This window comes from Pongo pygmaeus, chromosome 4 (genome assembly GCF_028885625.2).
Source record: "Pongo pygmaeus isolate AG05252 chromosome 4, NHGRI_mPonPyg2-v2.0_pri, whole genome shotgun sequence".
In the NCBI taxonomy this organism is placed as follows: domain Eukaryota; kingdom Metazoa; phylum Chordata; class Mammalia; order Primates; family Hominidae; genus Pongo; species Pongo pygmaeus.
In genome coordinates, this window is record NC_072377.2 from 98,541,491 (window position 1) to 98,556,419 (window position 14,929).

A 14,929-nucleotide genomic window follows, 5' to 3' on the forward strand; every position below is an offset into this window, starting at 1 on the left:
AGGTCTCTGGGTGGTGTGCATGGCATTCGTGATGGCAGTAGTGGTTGCGTGCCAATCCTCGGGCCCCCAAGTAGCAAACATGGGTGTCAGCAGTGGTGGAAATAGGCTGAGCAGGCCAGGTGGCACATGTGGGTGGTTACCAGCAGCAGCAGCTTGACATGCTCATCCTTTGATCCCCCTAAGTTGTTTGCATAGGTGCTCCTGGTAGCTGGTGTGATGGGTCGATCCACAGGTTCTCAGACGATGTGCTGGGGTCCCAGCAGCAGTGGCAGTTGGCAGAGTGGGCTGTCCTAGGCCCCCCAGATGGTGTATTTGGGCACCTGGTTGGTGAATGGGTGGGTTGATCCTGATGTTCCTGGATGACAAGTGCAGGTGGCATTGCCAGAGGCTGCATGCAGGTCTAATCTGTTCCTAGGCCCCTGATGGTGGGCGTGGCTGCCAGCTGTGGTAAGTGAGGCAGGTCTGTTCACAGGCTGCTCAAGTATCAGCTCACATATCAGCGTGCTTAAGTGCCTGTTGCAGTGGGCCAGGTAGGCCTGTTATCAGGCCTCTTGGTGGTTACACAGGCACCAAGAGTGTTGGACAGGGATGGGTTGATACCTGTTCTCCCTGGCAGTGCACTTGGGCTCTGGTGTCAGTGCTAGTAGTCGGAGTAGGGTAGGCCTTTCCTCAGGCCCCCCCGATAGCTCCTGCAGCCTCTGGCTGCAGCAGACAAGGTGGTCTGATCCCCACGTCCTCGTATTGTGCATTTACACAGTGGTGGCGGTGGCATAGGCCTGTCTTCAGGCTTCCAGATGGCGCTTGTGGGCACCAGTGGCAGGCAGAGTGGATCTATCTGTAAGCCCTGGGACAACCCCCGGTGGGCCACTCCTCAGGCTTCCTGAAGCCACATGCAAGTGCATGACGACACTGCTGCTGGGCAGGGTTTGAAACACACAGAAACTCTGTGGGACAGGGTTTCTGCCAGTGACAGAGGCCCCAGGCAGGTGGCTCTCAGGATCTGAGGAGCTCCTGCTTTGGCTCCTTTTGTCCCCAGGGTGGCCTCCCTGGTGCACTCCACCTCCTACTCCTCAGGATGTAGGACACTGTGTAGGTGAGAGTGCTGGCCACCTAGTTGCATTGTTGACTCCAGCTGGCATCATGACACTGCAGCTCTCTGGGTGGACAGGAATATCAGTGGGGCTCCTTGCTTGTGGATATCCAAGGACTGTTGGGCCACAGAGCAGGATGTAGTCTGGTAGTGTCTGGGCTCTCAAAATGGCGCCGTGCTGCAGCCTCTTGGGTGCCAGCAAATTATGTGGGACTCAGCGTGTACTCTTTCTTCGGAATAATGCCATTGAGTGGACTCCAGGCAGCTTTCTAAACTAGTCTCTGGGCCCGTGAGGACTAAGGGGCTCTCCGGTCGCTAGGATTGCAGGAATTCATGGTGGGAATGTGGATCTGTGTAGATCTCTCTTGTTTTTCCCATTCATAGTGGATAGTTTCTCCAGGCTCCTAGCCAGTTCCATTTGAGCCAGCTGCTTTGCTTCTCTGTCTTTGCTTGCCTCAGAGATTCCCTGCCACTTTTGAATTGTAATGTTCTCTCTTAGATGCCCTATTCAGTGTGTGATTATCTACTCACTGTTTTAGTCCTTTGTGGAAGAGTTGAGTGCCAAGCACTTCTAAGTCAGCCATCTTGAAGCCCCCTTCTTCCAGGGTGTTTTTTTGTTTGTTTGTTTGTTTGTTTGTTTTTGAGACAGGGTCTAGCTCTGTTGCCCAGGCTGGAGTGCAGTGGCGCAATCTCAGCTCACTACAACCTGCGCTTCCCAGGTTCAAGCAATTCTCCTGCCTCAGCCTCCTGAGAGTAGCCGGGATTACAGGCGCCTGCCACCACGCCTGGCTAATTTTTGTATATTTAATAGAGACGGGGTTTTGCCATGTTGGCCAGGCTGTTCTCAAACTCCTGACCTCAGGTGATCTGTCCAGCTTGGCCTTCCAAAGTGCTGGGATTACAGGTGTGAGCCACAGCACCCAGCCTCAGGGTATTATCTCTTTATTATATTTGTTGCAGATATTTTTCCAGGATAATCTTTTAAATATGCAATTATAGGTGTTTTAAAACAATAAGATTTGACATATGGTTATATAGCAAACATAACTGACGTTTTTTTCTCCTATGTACCCCTGTACAAAATGCTCTCCCCACTTATATTTCTAATAATTACGATACTAAGGACAATGGACCTCTTCAGATCTTCAAAGTGAATATGACTTAATTATTGTAATTTAGAAGGAGAAAATAGAGAAATGCTTATAGTCGTGAGAGTTCCCCAAAATAATAAAAGTTGCTAGTTTGAGTAAATATGAGTATCATATTAATTATAGCTATTAATGTGTTCCTGGATCTGTTTCATATGTTTTTCCAAGGTTTTGGGGAAGCTGAAGTGTATTTTTCAATCTTAAAATGTTGTTTTAATTATATGGTTGCTCTTTTCTAGGCTGTCAGATACAACTGCATTAGAATAGATAAACAACCAGTGTACAACGTAGAGGTAAGGGGCTTGGAGCAGCATTGGTGATGGGGGCAAAGAAGAAGTTTTGTGTTTTGTTATTATTAGTTATTTTGAATAAAAGTAATGTGTTGTATGCACAATAAAAGGTAATGTGTTATATGCACAAATAAAGAAATACAGTTTCTCTAATCAGAAATGATAAAAATATTCTGTCAAAACTCCCCCAAAAATTTCCGTATAATAGTAAAAAATGATCACAAATGTTAAAAATACACCTTGTGCTTATGACAGGTGAAATATACATTCCTGTTCTCATGTTTCATAACTTTCATAATGACTACTTTTAGATTAAAATTTTTTGGTATGATATTTACAAAAGTGTATTTTGTTATTTAAAGAAAATGATACCTTTATTTTACATACTTTCATTTCAGAACAAAATAAACAAACCTACAATACATATATCCAATCCATTGTTAAATTAGGGAGGGAATCGGGCTTGAGGCCCTTGTTTCCTTATTTATTCTTCTAAAGTTGATTTTTTAATTCCATGTAGTCTTTTAAAGTATTTTTGACTCAAATTATTCAAGGTAGTTACTTTTATTATTAAGAATAGTTTGACCAAGGGGAATGTATTTTGTGAAGCTCTTAGAGTTATATAAATACACAACCTCAGAGTGATTTTATGGTTCTCCCAATCAGTTTTCACTTTTTGCAAATATTGCTTGTGCTTGATGATATCTTAACATTTTTAAGATATTTTAACAGACAAGAGTTCATTTTTAAGTTTAAAAGAAAACCAAAAAATAATTTTTCACCTAAAGAACTATGTCGTTGTAGCTCTTTCTCTTTTTTTATCAACCAAACTCTGCAAATTCCTATTAAAGGTTTTCTTTTAGAGATAGTATTTTCCCTTACTACTGAAGGCAACAGAAAATAATTAATATAACAAGTAATAAAATACATTCATACATATCATTCTCTTTGAACTACATAGTCTCATCCAGCAGCAAGGCCAGGAATTATCTTCATTTCACAGATGAGGAAATTAAAATTTGTTACTAGGCCGGGCGCAGTGGCTTACGCCTACAATCCCAGCACTTTGGGAAGCCGAGGCAAGTGGATCACCTGAGGTCAGGAGTTCGAGACCAGCCTGGCCAACATGGTGAAACTCCGTCTCTACTAAGAATACAAAAATTAGCTTGGTGTGGTGGCACGCATCCGTAGGCCCAGCTATTCAGGAGGCTGAGGCAGGAGAATCACTTGAACCTGGGAGACGGAAGTTGCAAGTGAGCCGAGATTGCATCACTGCATTCCAGCCTGGGTAACAGAGTGAGACTTCGTCTCAAATAAATAAATAAATAAATAAATAATAAATTCTTACTAATTCATGATTTGATTGCAAAATTTTACCTTTCTTTTCTCTGAATCATAGAATCTTTCCTTTCTTAGGTTAAAAATGCTGAATTTCCCAGAGGTGTATTAAATTTAATTGAAAGCCTCATAGAAGGACAGTTTTTTAAAGAAGCAATTGAGGAACTTTCCACTTTGCAGGCACGTTATATCCCTCCTGTATGCGTTCTTCATGCCCTTCTAGAGAACGTTCTACAGGTAAGAGCAGCCTTAAGGATTTACAATCTTTTTTTCAAAGAATGTTAAAATGTGAACCTTTTCTCACTTTTTGTGTGTTTACAGTTTATTTTCCCTGTTCAGTGTTTTTTTTTTTTCTTCATTTTACTAATGCAGTACCCATTTATTACCACTCTTCTGTTTTCCAGCTATATACTAAGTACTACTCTTAGTGCTTTAGCTAATGATTTTCTCAGGATTTCTAAGATAATTTTGTTTTGGGGAAAAAGGTTATCTAATTTTTCTCACGGCAGTAAAGTATCAAATATAAAATTCAGATTACGGTGATCTAGAATTACATTTGGTAAATTATTCCATTAGTACATTGATGATTATCATTTTTATTTATAGTATACATAATGAACATACTCTGTTTAAAAAGAAAAAGAGACAAGGTCCCTCTCTGTTGCCCGGGCTGGACTGCAGTGGTGTGATCATGGCTCACGGTGGCCTCAACCTCCTGGGCTCAAGTAGTCCCCCTGCTTCAGCCTCCCAAGTAGCTGGGACAGTAGGTGCGTGCCACCATGCCTGGCTAATTTTTAAATTTTTTGTGGAGATGGAGTCTTGCTATGTTGCCCATGCTGGGAACATACCCAAACTGTGTAAACCAATAGGAGCAAATATTCAAAGATAGCTTTCTAGTCATGCCCTTCACCAAGGTGCTAATTTGATAACATAACAGGCATAAGCTTTGTCAGGTATGTTATGTTGGTGATAAGTAAGCATGTTGCATGAATAGTTTCTTACCTTTAGTTCCTTTCAGGTAACATTTGAGACCTCTTAAATCTCACTATAATTGTGAAAAGGAAAATGTATATTCCATCTAAGGTAGTGTTAATAGAAGGGATTACCCAATGTATAGATAGAGTCATCCCTTGCTATCACAGGATATTGGTTTCAGGACCTTTGTGGATACTGAAATCTGCACATAATCAAGTCCTGCAGTTGGTTCTTCAGAACCTGCACTTGTAGGAAAAGTCAGCCCTCCACATACGAAGGTTTTACATCCTGTGAATACTGTATTTTTAAAGGTTTTTCTTTTAGAGGTAATTGTAAAATTTTCCCTTACTACTAGGGAAAAAAATTTCCTTCACTACTGAAGGCAATAGAAAATAATTAATACAATAACTAATAAGATACATTGATACATATCATCCTCTTTGAACTACATAATCTCATTCAGCAGCAAGGGCAGGAATTATCTTTATTTTACAGGTGAGGAAATTAAAACTTCTTAGTAGGCCGGGTGCTGTGGCTCACACCTGTAATCCCAGCACTTTGAGAGGCCGAGGGCTCCCAAATACAGAATACTGTATTTAGTTGCAGATGTAGGACCTATGGATGTGAAGGGTAGGCTGCATTTATTGGAAAAAATTCATGTGTAAGTGGACCCATGCAGTTTAAACCTGTTATTCAGGTATCAGCTGTACATAGAGTGTGCCTGTCTCTCAGTTGCTTAATTAAATTAGCTAAACATGATGCTTCCATCTGCTCTCTTTTGTCTAAACACATATATTTGGCAAGAAACTTAGGCCAGGGTTAGGCCAGGCGTGGTGGCTCACACCTGTAATCCCAGCACTTTGGGAGGCTGAGGTGGGCAGATCACAAGGTCGGGAGTTCGAGACTATCCTGGCCAACATAGTGAAACCCCATCTCTACTAAAAATACAAAAATTAGCCAGGCGTGGTGGTGGGCGCCTGTAGTCCCAGCTACTCAGGAGGCTGAGGCAGGAAAATCGCTTGAACCTAGGAGGCAGAGGTTGAGGTGAGCCAAGATTGTGCCACTGCACTCCAGCCTGGGTGACAGAGCCAGACTCCGTCTCAAAAAAGAAAGTTAGGCCAGGGTTACTGTTTTGGTTTTAAACTGAATTAGCGAGTCAAACTACTTTTAGCTATAGTGTTTTATTTGTTTGTTTATTTTTAAATAATAGGATAACATAGATACATTTTCTGGTCGATACTTTCATATATTGTCAGCTCTTCTTCACCTGCATCCTCCTTGGAAGTCTCCAGCCATGTCAAGATATTATTTAGAGTTGTTTCAGTGTCCAACTTGTATGAAAGGAGCATGGTCTTTAGTAGAAGTCCTTATCAGGTAAGGAATTTCACATTTGACGATGCTACATTTCATTGAGTAGTTGTTAGGCTAATTATTTTTTTAAGATACTGATGAAAGAAGTATCTACTTTTGGAAAAGTTTTGTTGCAAATACAAATATGTATTGTATTTATTGCAAAACTTATGAAAAGGCAAATCTGTATTGGTCATGTTTTTCAGTCTGTTTCCTAAAAAAATAAAAAGTGAATGCCTGAAATGGACTCACTAGAAAGCCAGATCATTATTATTTTTAACAAAATATAAATTTGCGTATTGTTTTTTAAATGAAGAAAATTAATTTATGGAATATGCATATCATCAGTTTTTGTCACCAAAAGTGTAGACATTTGTAACTATAGTATCTATTTTAGGGCTTCAGTTATATTTTTTTCAGCTAGAAATTTGAATTTTAAAACAGAACTTAATATTTCCTAAATATGTCATCTCTTTTATGCTTCTGCACATGCTGTCACTGCCTAGACCTTCCTCTGTCTTTCAGATGTTAGTGTCTCCAGAAATTCTGTTTCACCTTCTTTCTCCCTAACAGAAAATGTTTTCCCCTTGCTATTCAAATAACTGTATTTGATAACCCTTATTCTTCTTTTCTTTTTTTGAGACATGAGTCTTGCTCTGTCACCCAGGCTGGAGTGCAGTGGCCTGATCTTGGCTCACTGTAACCTCTGCCTTCCAGGCTCAAGCAATTCTTACGCCTTAGCCTTCTAAGTAGCTAGAATTACAGGCATGTGCTTCCACGTCCAGCTAATTTTTGTATTTTTTCATTTTTAGTAGAGATGGGCTTTCACCATGTTGGCCAGGCTGGTCTCGAGTTGCTGGCCTCAAGTGATCTGCCTGACTTGGCCTCCCAAAGTGCTGGGATTATAGGAGTGGACCATCACACCTGGTTGGGAAGATCTTTTTTTTTTTTTTTTTTTTTTTTTTTTAATTTAAGTGTCCAGTTTCAGGAGGTTCATAGTGGAGAAAGGACACCTGACTAGCCATACAAAGGCTAGACCTCTGGTTAGCTCTTTGAGATCATAAAGATTCGTATACCATCTTGGTTGTGATATATTTAAAGTGAGCTAATCAGTTAACCAGCATGCATTTATTCATTCTTTTAACAAATTCTTGAGTACTTATGGAGAGCCAGACACTGTACTACATTTTAGGGATTAAAAAGATGATTTAAATAACAGTTCCTGCACTTTGAAAGTGACTGAGATGTAAACAATACCAGCACAAAAGTACAAGCCCAACAGTACAAGCCCAGCATAGGTATATGATGTGAGGAAATAGAGTTTATGTGGCTGGTATCTTTCATAATTTCCAAATCTATTCCTTTCTTCGCTGTCAATTGTCTTTATTTTAAAGTTCCTATTCTTATATAAACTATTGCAGTAGCTGCTTTATTGATCTTGGGTCTACTTTTTTCCTTTTAATTTTTCTTCCAAAGTACCGCCCCAGTATGCTCTTTCCAAAGTGATCTTGTCATTTCCCATATTAAAGTCCTTCATTGACTCACATACATTGAACTACCCATAGAAGATGGTTCAAATTTCTTAGCGAAATACGTAAGACCCTTCATGAGTTAGCCCTTATATATGTCTCAGTTCTCATCTTCACCACTTTCTTGAATGTGTCCAATCGTTATTTTCCATATCCTGTCTTTTGCTCTTATGTTTTCTGAATTTCCTAGTTTTTTTGTTTGTTTGTTTTGTTTTGTTTTTTAAGACACTCTGTTGCCCAGACTGGAGTGCAATGGCACAATCACGGCTCACTGCAGCCTGAAACTCCCAGGCTCAGGTGATCCTCCCGCCTCAGCCTCCTGAATAGCTGGGACTACAGGCGTGTGCTCCCATGCCTGGCTAGTTTTGTATTTTTTGTAGAAATGGGGTTTTACCATGTTTCCCAGGCTGGTCTCCAACACTTGAGCTCAAGCTTTCTGCCCGCCTCAGCCTCCCAAAGTGCCAGGAGTAAAGGCATGAGCCACCATGCCTGACTGCTTCGTTTCACTTCTCTTCTCTCTTCTCCTTTGTCTCTTGTCTTTACTTTTCTTCCTTTCCTTTTTCCCTTTTCTTTTCTCTTCTTTCCTTTTCGAATCTCACGGTCACCAAGGACAGAGTGCAGTGGCGGGATCATAGCTCACTGCAATCTTGAACTCCTGGGTTCAGGCCACTCTCCTGCCTCAGCCTCCTGAGTACCTGGGACTACAGGTGCCCACCATCATACCTGGCTAATTTTGTTGTTGTGGTGGTGGTTGTAGTTTGTTTGTTTTTTGAGAAGAAGTTTCGCTCTGTTGCCCAGGCTGGAGTGCAGTGGCGCGATCTTGGCTCATTGCCACCTACGCCTCCCGGGATCAAGCGATTCTCCTGCCTCAGCCTCCCAAGTAGCTGGGATTACAGGCATGCGCCACCACGCCTTGCTGATTTTTTTTTTGTATTTGGTAGAGATGCGGTTTCACCATGTTGGTCAGGCTGGTCTCGAACTCCTGACCTTAGGTGATCCACCCGCCTCCACTTCCCAAAGTGCTGGGATTACAGGCATGAGCTACTGTGCCAGGCCTACATGACTAATTTTTAAATTTTTTGTAGAGGTGAAGTCTCCCTGTGTTGCCCAGGCTGGTCTCAAATTCCTGGGCTCAAGCAATCCTCCTACCTTGTCCTCCCAAAGCGCTGGGATTACAGGAATGGGCCACCATGCTCAGCCATAGTTTTCCCTTAAAATGCAATTTAGCTGCCACTTTCTTACTCTTGACCTTTCCTTTAAGTTTGTCATTCACATTAGGCCTATGACTTTCTTAAGGATAGGTGCTCAGTCTTATTTTTCTTTCTTTAAACTTCCCTCTTACAGAAGGTGTTCAGTCTTAATATCTCCATCCTTAATATCTAATATAATGCCTGGAATGTAAGTGCTTAATAAAGGTTTGGATGAATTTATTGATACTATAGGCGATAGATTTTGGGCAGCTTAAAAATAGACTTTTAAACAAACAAAAATACCCAGATTTCATTTCAAAATAATGGGGTACAGGGGAGGTGCTTAGGGAAGTGGTAGGAATATAAGTGAGCTAAGTGATACTAGTCTCTACTTTTGTATATATTTGAAATATTCCATAATGCATAGAGAAACGTAAGTTCTCTATCTCTGACAGTTTTCAGAAAGACTGATTAACTATATGGGCATGAAGGATCTTATAGACAGATTGAATATTAAATAAATTGTTAAATTTAAAGCTACTAAGGACTCTCCTGAGAATGTTGTATTAAAAAAGAAGACAGGGACAGTGGAGACAGAGGTAGAAAGTTATAAGTGCATTGTTGATATAATCAATAAGAAAGGTGGGAGATTATAATGAATAGTGTTACCTAGTAGACACTATTTCTTAAATCCTAGAGTTCTGAGTAATCTTCTATTCTCTTTAAAAATATATTACAGAAGTGTGCTGTCTGACCCAATACCACTAGCCATATCTATTTATATTTAAATTTTATTCAGACTAAGTAATTAAAAATGTGGGTCCTTGGGTATACAAGCCACATTTCAAGTGTCTAGTAGAACATATACATCATCACAGAAAGTTCAGTTGGAGAGGACTGCTCTAGAAGACAGAAAGAAAATAAAATAATGAATTTTTAAAACTCTAAAAAAAGTAGCCCTAAATAATCTTCATTTACTAACTAATGAAAAAGAAAGTAATCTTGGGTAAGAAAGAGGAGGATTCTGGCGAGTATTATAAATTGAGAGGTTAGCTGGTCATTTAAATCAAAAGGACTTAATGAAATTCTTTGTTCTCATCAGAGAAATAAAGAGCACAAAGGGAGAGTACCTGCTAGTCATTAAATATTATAATCACTTGAAAATTTGAGAAATTAGATCTATTAAGAATTAAGTACTCATGAGATATTTGACATTGTTTAATTTTTGAAGGAAGAAATGCATTAATAAAATTTTGTTGAACTTGCTTTCTATTTTAAGAAAATTTTATTAAAATTCCAGCAGTATTCTAGAAGGAGAAATATTTTGTTCACAAATGACTTAGTGAATTGCTTGTATGTTATAGCTTTTTGGGTTCATGTTTTTCAGGTCTTGCCTTTTCAATGAAAGCTTTTGTCATCAAATTTCAGAAAATATTGGCTCCAAGGTGCTCCACCTGACGCTGCTCAAATTTTTTTTTAATTTAATTGAAAGTGAAGTACAACATCTGAGTCAAAAGTAAGTTCTAATCGCAAAAATAACACTTTTCTAAATTTCTGTTGTTTTTATGCACCTTTTTTTTTTACAATTATTATAAATATATTTCTAAAAAGTCGCCTTGTTTTCTATTTTAAGGTAGATTTGTTTTTAAAACATATCTCCAGATATTCTCAGTGGGAGTGAAGGTTTATATGCCCCTTTAAAAAATTTCCTCAGTTCACTTCCACTGTTCATTTGGATGGATAAGAGTGTTTTCATTTTTTAGGATTTTAAAAAAATTCTTTAGTAATTGAATGCTGAGTAAAAAACTACACCAATTTTAAACACTGAGCCTACAATGGTAAGTTTTGCTCCTGCTCTAAAACTTGCAGATAGATTACTGTGTATATATACATTGTCAGTGACTTTATTGAACTGGGGCCATTTTTTATATTTTGTCCTTTATTACAATTGTTATAATATTTATATTTTATGATCTATGCTCAAAAATTGCATTTTTTTTGACAGGAGAGATGTCAAGTAATTGTCATGATCAAATTGGCTTAAAGATATACTTTTTGTTTATATTTTAATTAGGTTGTATGACTGGTCAGATTCTCAGAATCTGAAAATAACAGGAAAGGCAATGCTTCTTGAAATTTTTTGGTCAGGAAGTGAAACCTCTGGGCTTTTGACCAAACCAGTAAATATGCTTTTGGAATGGACTATATATTCTCACAAGGAAAAATGCAAGTCTAATGATGTAAGTAGGATTAATTTATAGATGAATAGTCTATGGAAAAAGCACTTTGAATTATTTACCTTTTCCTCTCCTCTTTATTCTTTGGATCACTTGAAAACGATTAAAATGTACCCAAATATGTCATTGTTTTCTATTTAGTTTATCTAGTTTTAAGGTAAAAGGTCCTTGGAGACTGGTTCCTTCATCGTCTCATGTTTGCATGTAGTAGCTAGTGAATTATTTGATAGTTACTGCTAAGAAATCTCTAGTTACTTACCTTTCTGGATTTTTTACTTTTGTGCAATTTGATTCATGAAGAACTTAAGATTTAAAAATAAATGAGTGAATCCATACAATTTTTGAGGGGTTCACTAATAAATATTAATATTTATTAGTATTAGTATTATTTTAAAACTACCTTTTTTGATGTTGAGTTACTTTCTGAAATATTTGTTTATAAGTCGATTTTGCCTGTCATTAGAAATTTAACATATAGTGATTTTAGTGTATTATCCATCTCAAGGATAATAGTGTATATAGCAACATAACTGTGGCACATTTTGGTTGCATAATAAATATTAGTCACCTTTTTCCTTTTCAGAATGATCTCCCTTTGGAATTATATTATCTACTTTTTTGCATTATATCATTCATTTCTGCTCTTTTAATTTTTTTTTTTTACTTGTATCTTCTTGAATCTTTTTTCTTTTTAGTCTTCATTTCTAATACATCCACTTAATATAAATTACCCATTGAGTACAACTTCACATTCATTTCGTAGTTTGATACTTTAACCTAGAGTGCTGTTTTTTTTTTCAAAGTATTTTCTATTGTTAATTTTGATTTACCTCTTTGATCCAAGAGATATTTTTAAAAGGTGTTTTAAGATTTCTAGATAGATGGGTTTTGTTTGTTTGGCTGTGCTTTTTTTTGGTTAGTTTCTAATAGTCAATTATAGTTAAAGAATGCACCTTATGCAATTTCTGCTTTCTGAAATTTACTGAAGTTCTCTTTTTGGCTCCATATAAGACTAGGAACCAGAATGTGTTTTTTCTGTTGGATTGGATCAAACTTCATAATTGTTTTAATCAGTCCTTCTGAATCAACTTTGTTGATTTGCTCATCTATTTATGTTTAAGTTTCTGCTTTATGTATGCTAATGACACATTCATAACTGATATATCATGACTACTAGTTATGATCCTATAACTGCCACTTAGGTAATATCTTTTTCAGGGATCGTAAGCATAGTAGTTAGGGTGGAGAGCTCTGGTATCAAACTACCATGAAGTCTGTCTTAACAAAAATGCTTATGTAGTTTCTCATCAAATACTTCCTCAGATCCATTTTCTCTTCTCTACATTTTAAATTACCATTAAACTTACGTTATACCTTTTCTTCATATTCTTTGTGTTTTTCACCTTATATTTCCCTCTCCCTTTCTCTCTCTCTCCCTCTACCATTTCCCCTCTCCTCCTCTTTCTCCCTCTTCCCCCCATATAGATATTTTTTTCTATACTTGCTGCATTCTAGATAGTATTTTCATCCAGTTTTTAGTTCATTAGTTCTTTCTTCAGCTGTGTCCAATATATTGTTAAACATGACCATTGCATTTAAATTTTTTGTATTTTTTCCAGTTAAAAGACTTTTTAACTGTTCCAAACCGCTATGACTTGTTTTTATGAGTTTCAAGGTTTTCTTTTGTCTTTAACATGGCAATGACATTTATTATCTATGCTTGATTGTTCCATATCTGAAGTCTTTATGGGTCTGTTTCTGTTGTTGTTTTTGCTGTTTCCTTCTCTTGTGCTTTTTTATTTTCTCTTGCAAGCTTGTTATTCACTATATGCTTTTAAATTGCGTTTGAGAAGTTATTTGTAGAAACAATACGTGATAAAGACCAGAATATCTTCCCCCAGAAAGAATTTCTGTTGAACTTCTGCCAAGTGCCTGGGTGTACCACTAGTTAAGGACTACTCTAGTCCAGTGTTTATGTTTGGGGGACTCTAGGTAGTTCAAATGAGGTAAAGGGCTACATATACATTTAGTTTTGCTTCTGATTCACTCTTACCATGAGGATGAAGCCCTTCACTTTTTCATCCTATGAGCAATTAGGTTTTGGCCATGACTTTTTTTTTTTAATCTTTTCTTCCCCTGTGCTCCAGAAACCACAGTTCTGTATTCTAGATTCTTCCTTAAAATCAGTGAAAGTCCTCAGGGCAAAGTCAGGTATCTGAGTAGCTCACGTGAGTACCTCACTAGATCTTGGCCTAGCAGTTCCTAATAATTTATTCTCTTTTTTTTTCTGAAATGTTTTGCGTATTTCATTTAACACATTTTTAGTTTTAGTTTTCTTCTCTAAGTGGGTTCAATTGAGGCTAGGTGCAGTGGTTCCTGCCTGTAATCCCAGCACTTTGATATGCTGAAGTGGAAGGATTGCTTGAGGCCAGGAGCTCAAGACCAATCTGTGCAACATAGTGAGACCCCCATCTCTACCAAAAAAAACAAAACAAAACCAAAAATAAAACAGATGTAGTGGTGTGCACATGTATTAGTTTTAACTGCTTGAGAGGCTGCCCTGGGAGGATTGCTTGAGCCCAGGAGTTGGAGGCTGCAGTGAGCTATGATTGCGCCACTGCATTCCAGCCTGGGTGACAGTGAGACCTTGTCTCTAACAAAAAAAAAAAAAAAAAGGTTCATCTGAATTACCTAGGCCTTCATTAGAAATAGAAGTTCTTGCTGGTTTTTTAAAAAATAGTTTGTTTAGTTGTCTGAGGCAGGAAAATAAAAGTTAGTTCTTTTTTTTGAGGTACTATTTTTTTTTCTAAATCAGCATTAAAACGGGAAGATTGCTCGTGAGTATAGCTAGATTTCTTTGTGATCAAGTAATCCTATTATTTAACAATAACCAGGTGAGTAGGCACTGTTTTGTGCATGTATCTGATTTAAAAGGAAGTATGATTTTGCAAATTACAGAAATGAAAATACTCAAATAGGACTACTATTTATACCTCATTGCCAATTGAGTATAGCACTTTTAAGCTAAAGCTGATAGCATCTTTATAAATTACCATCTGTCTTTTTATTTACTTTTTATACAATGCAATCATTAAGGATAGAAAATATTCCTTCATTATAGAACATTTCTTTTTTTCATTCATTTGATTACATAAATGAAATTGCTCATTTATAACAATAAAATGATGTCACAATTTTACTAAGTCTTCAAAGGACTATCACAGATAAGAAATTACTTAAGAAGCTCTGATGTAAATAGTAACAGATTTATACATATTTAACTTGAAGATTTTTGTTCAAACTTATAAATAAAAGCAACATATTTGTGAAGCAGTCTGCAATAAATTGTAGCATTGTGATATGAGAACTGGTTTTAAATTTTGCAAATTAATATTTTATTTAACATTTGAATTGCTTAAATTGATATAAAACTGCTTTTTAAAAATTGTATTACCTTTCTGTTAGAATTCATTCTTGTACTTAATTAAATCTTTTTGGCAGTTTCCAGTTTCAAGAATTCCATGCATGTTCACAGACATCATTTTCTGTACTGTAAAGCATTTGTTTCTTGATTTGCTGAGTTGAAGTATTCAATTTAAGTCATTAGCTAAACAGAAGTCCTCAGTTTATGCTAATATTGTTTTGTCATAATGTCAATCAGCAAGTATTGCAGAGTGACACAATGGCAGTGAATTTCATTGTCATTAAGCTGAGAAAGTGTTGGGCTTTCCTTGGCAAAGAGCAGAGGTGGGCTGTGTCAAGGTTATGGAGGAGGTACAATT

The 14,929-nt window shown here is 37.5% G+C and overlaps 1 protein-coding gene across 13 annotated transcripts in view; it reads left to right on the plus strand.

Moving 5' to 3' along the window:
* Positions 1–14,929, plus strand: part of SLF1 (SMC5-SMC6 complex localization factor 1) — a 92,001-nt gene that overhangs the window by 39,980 nt on the left and 37,092 nt on the right. For all 13 annotated transcript variants that reach the window (XM_054489415.2, XM_063664994.1, XM_063664996.1 and 10 more), the window contains 5 exons: positions 2,478–2,531; positions 3,945–4,103; positions 6,052–6,215; positions 10,298–10,426; positions 10,985–11,150. In XM_054489415.2, the coding sequence (XP_054345390.1) occupies positions 2,478–2,531; positions 3,945–4,103; positions 6,052–6,215; positions 10,298–10,426; positions 10,985–11,150 (672 nt within the window). The remainder of the gene's footprint in view (positions 1–2,477; positions 2,532–3,944; positions 4,104–6,051; positions 6,216–10,297; positions 10,427–10,984; positions 11,151–14,929) is intronic.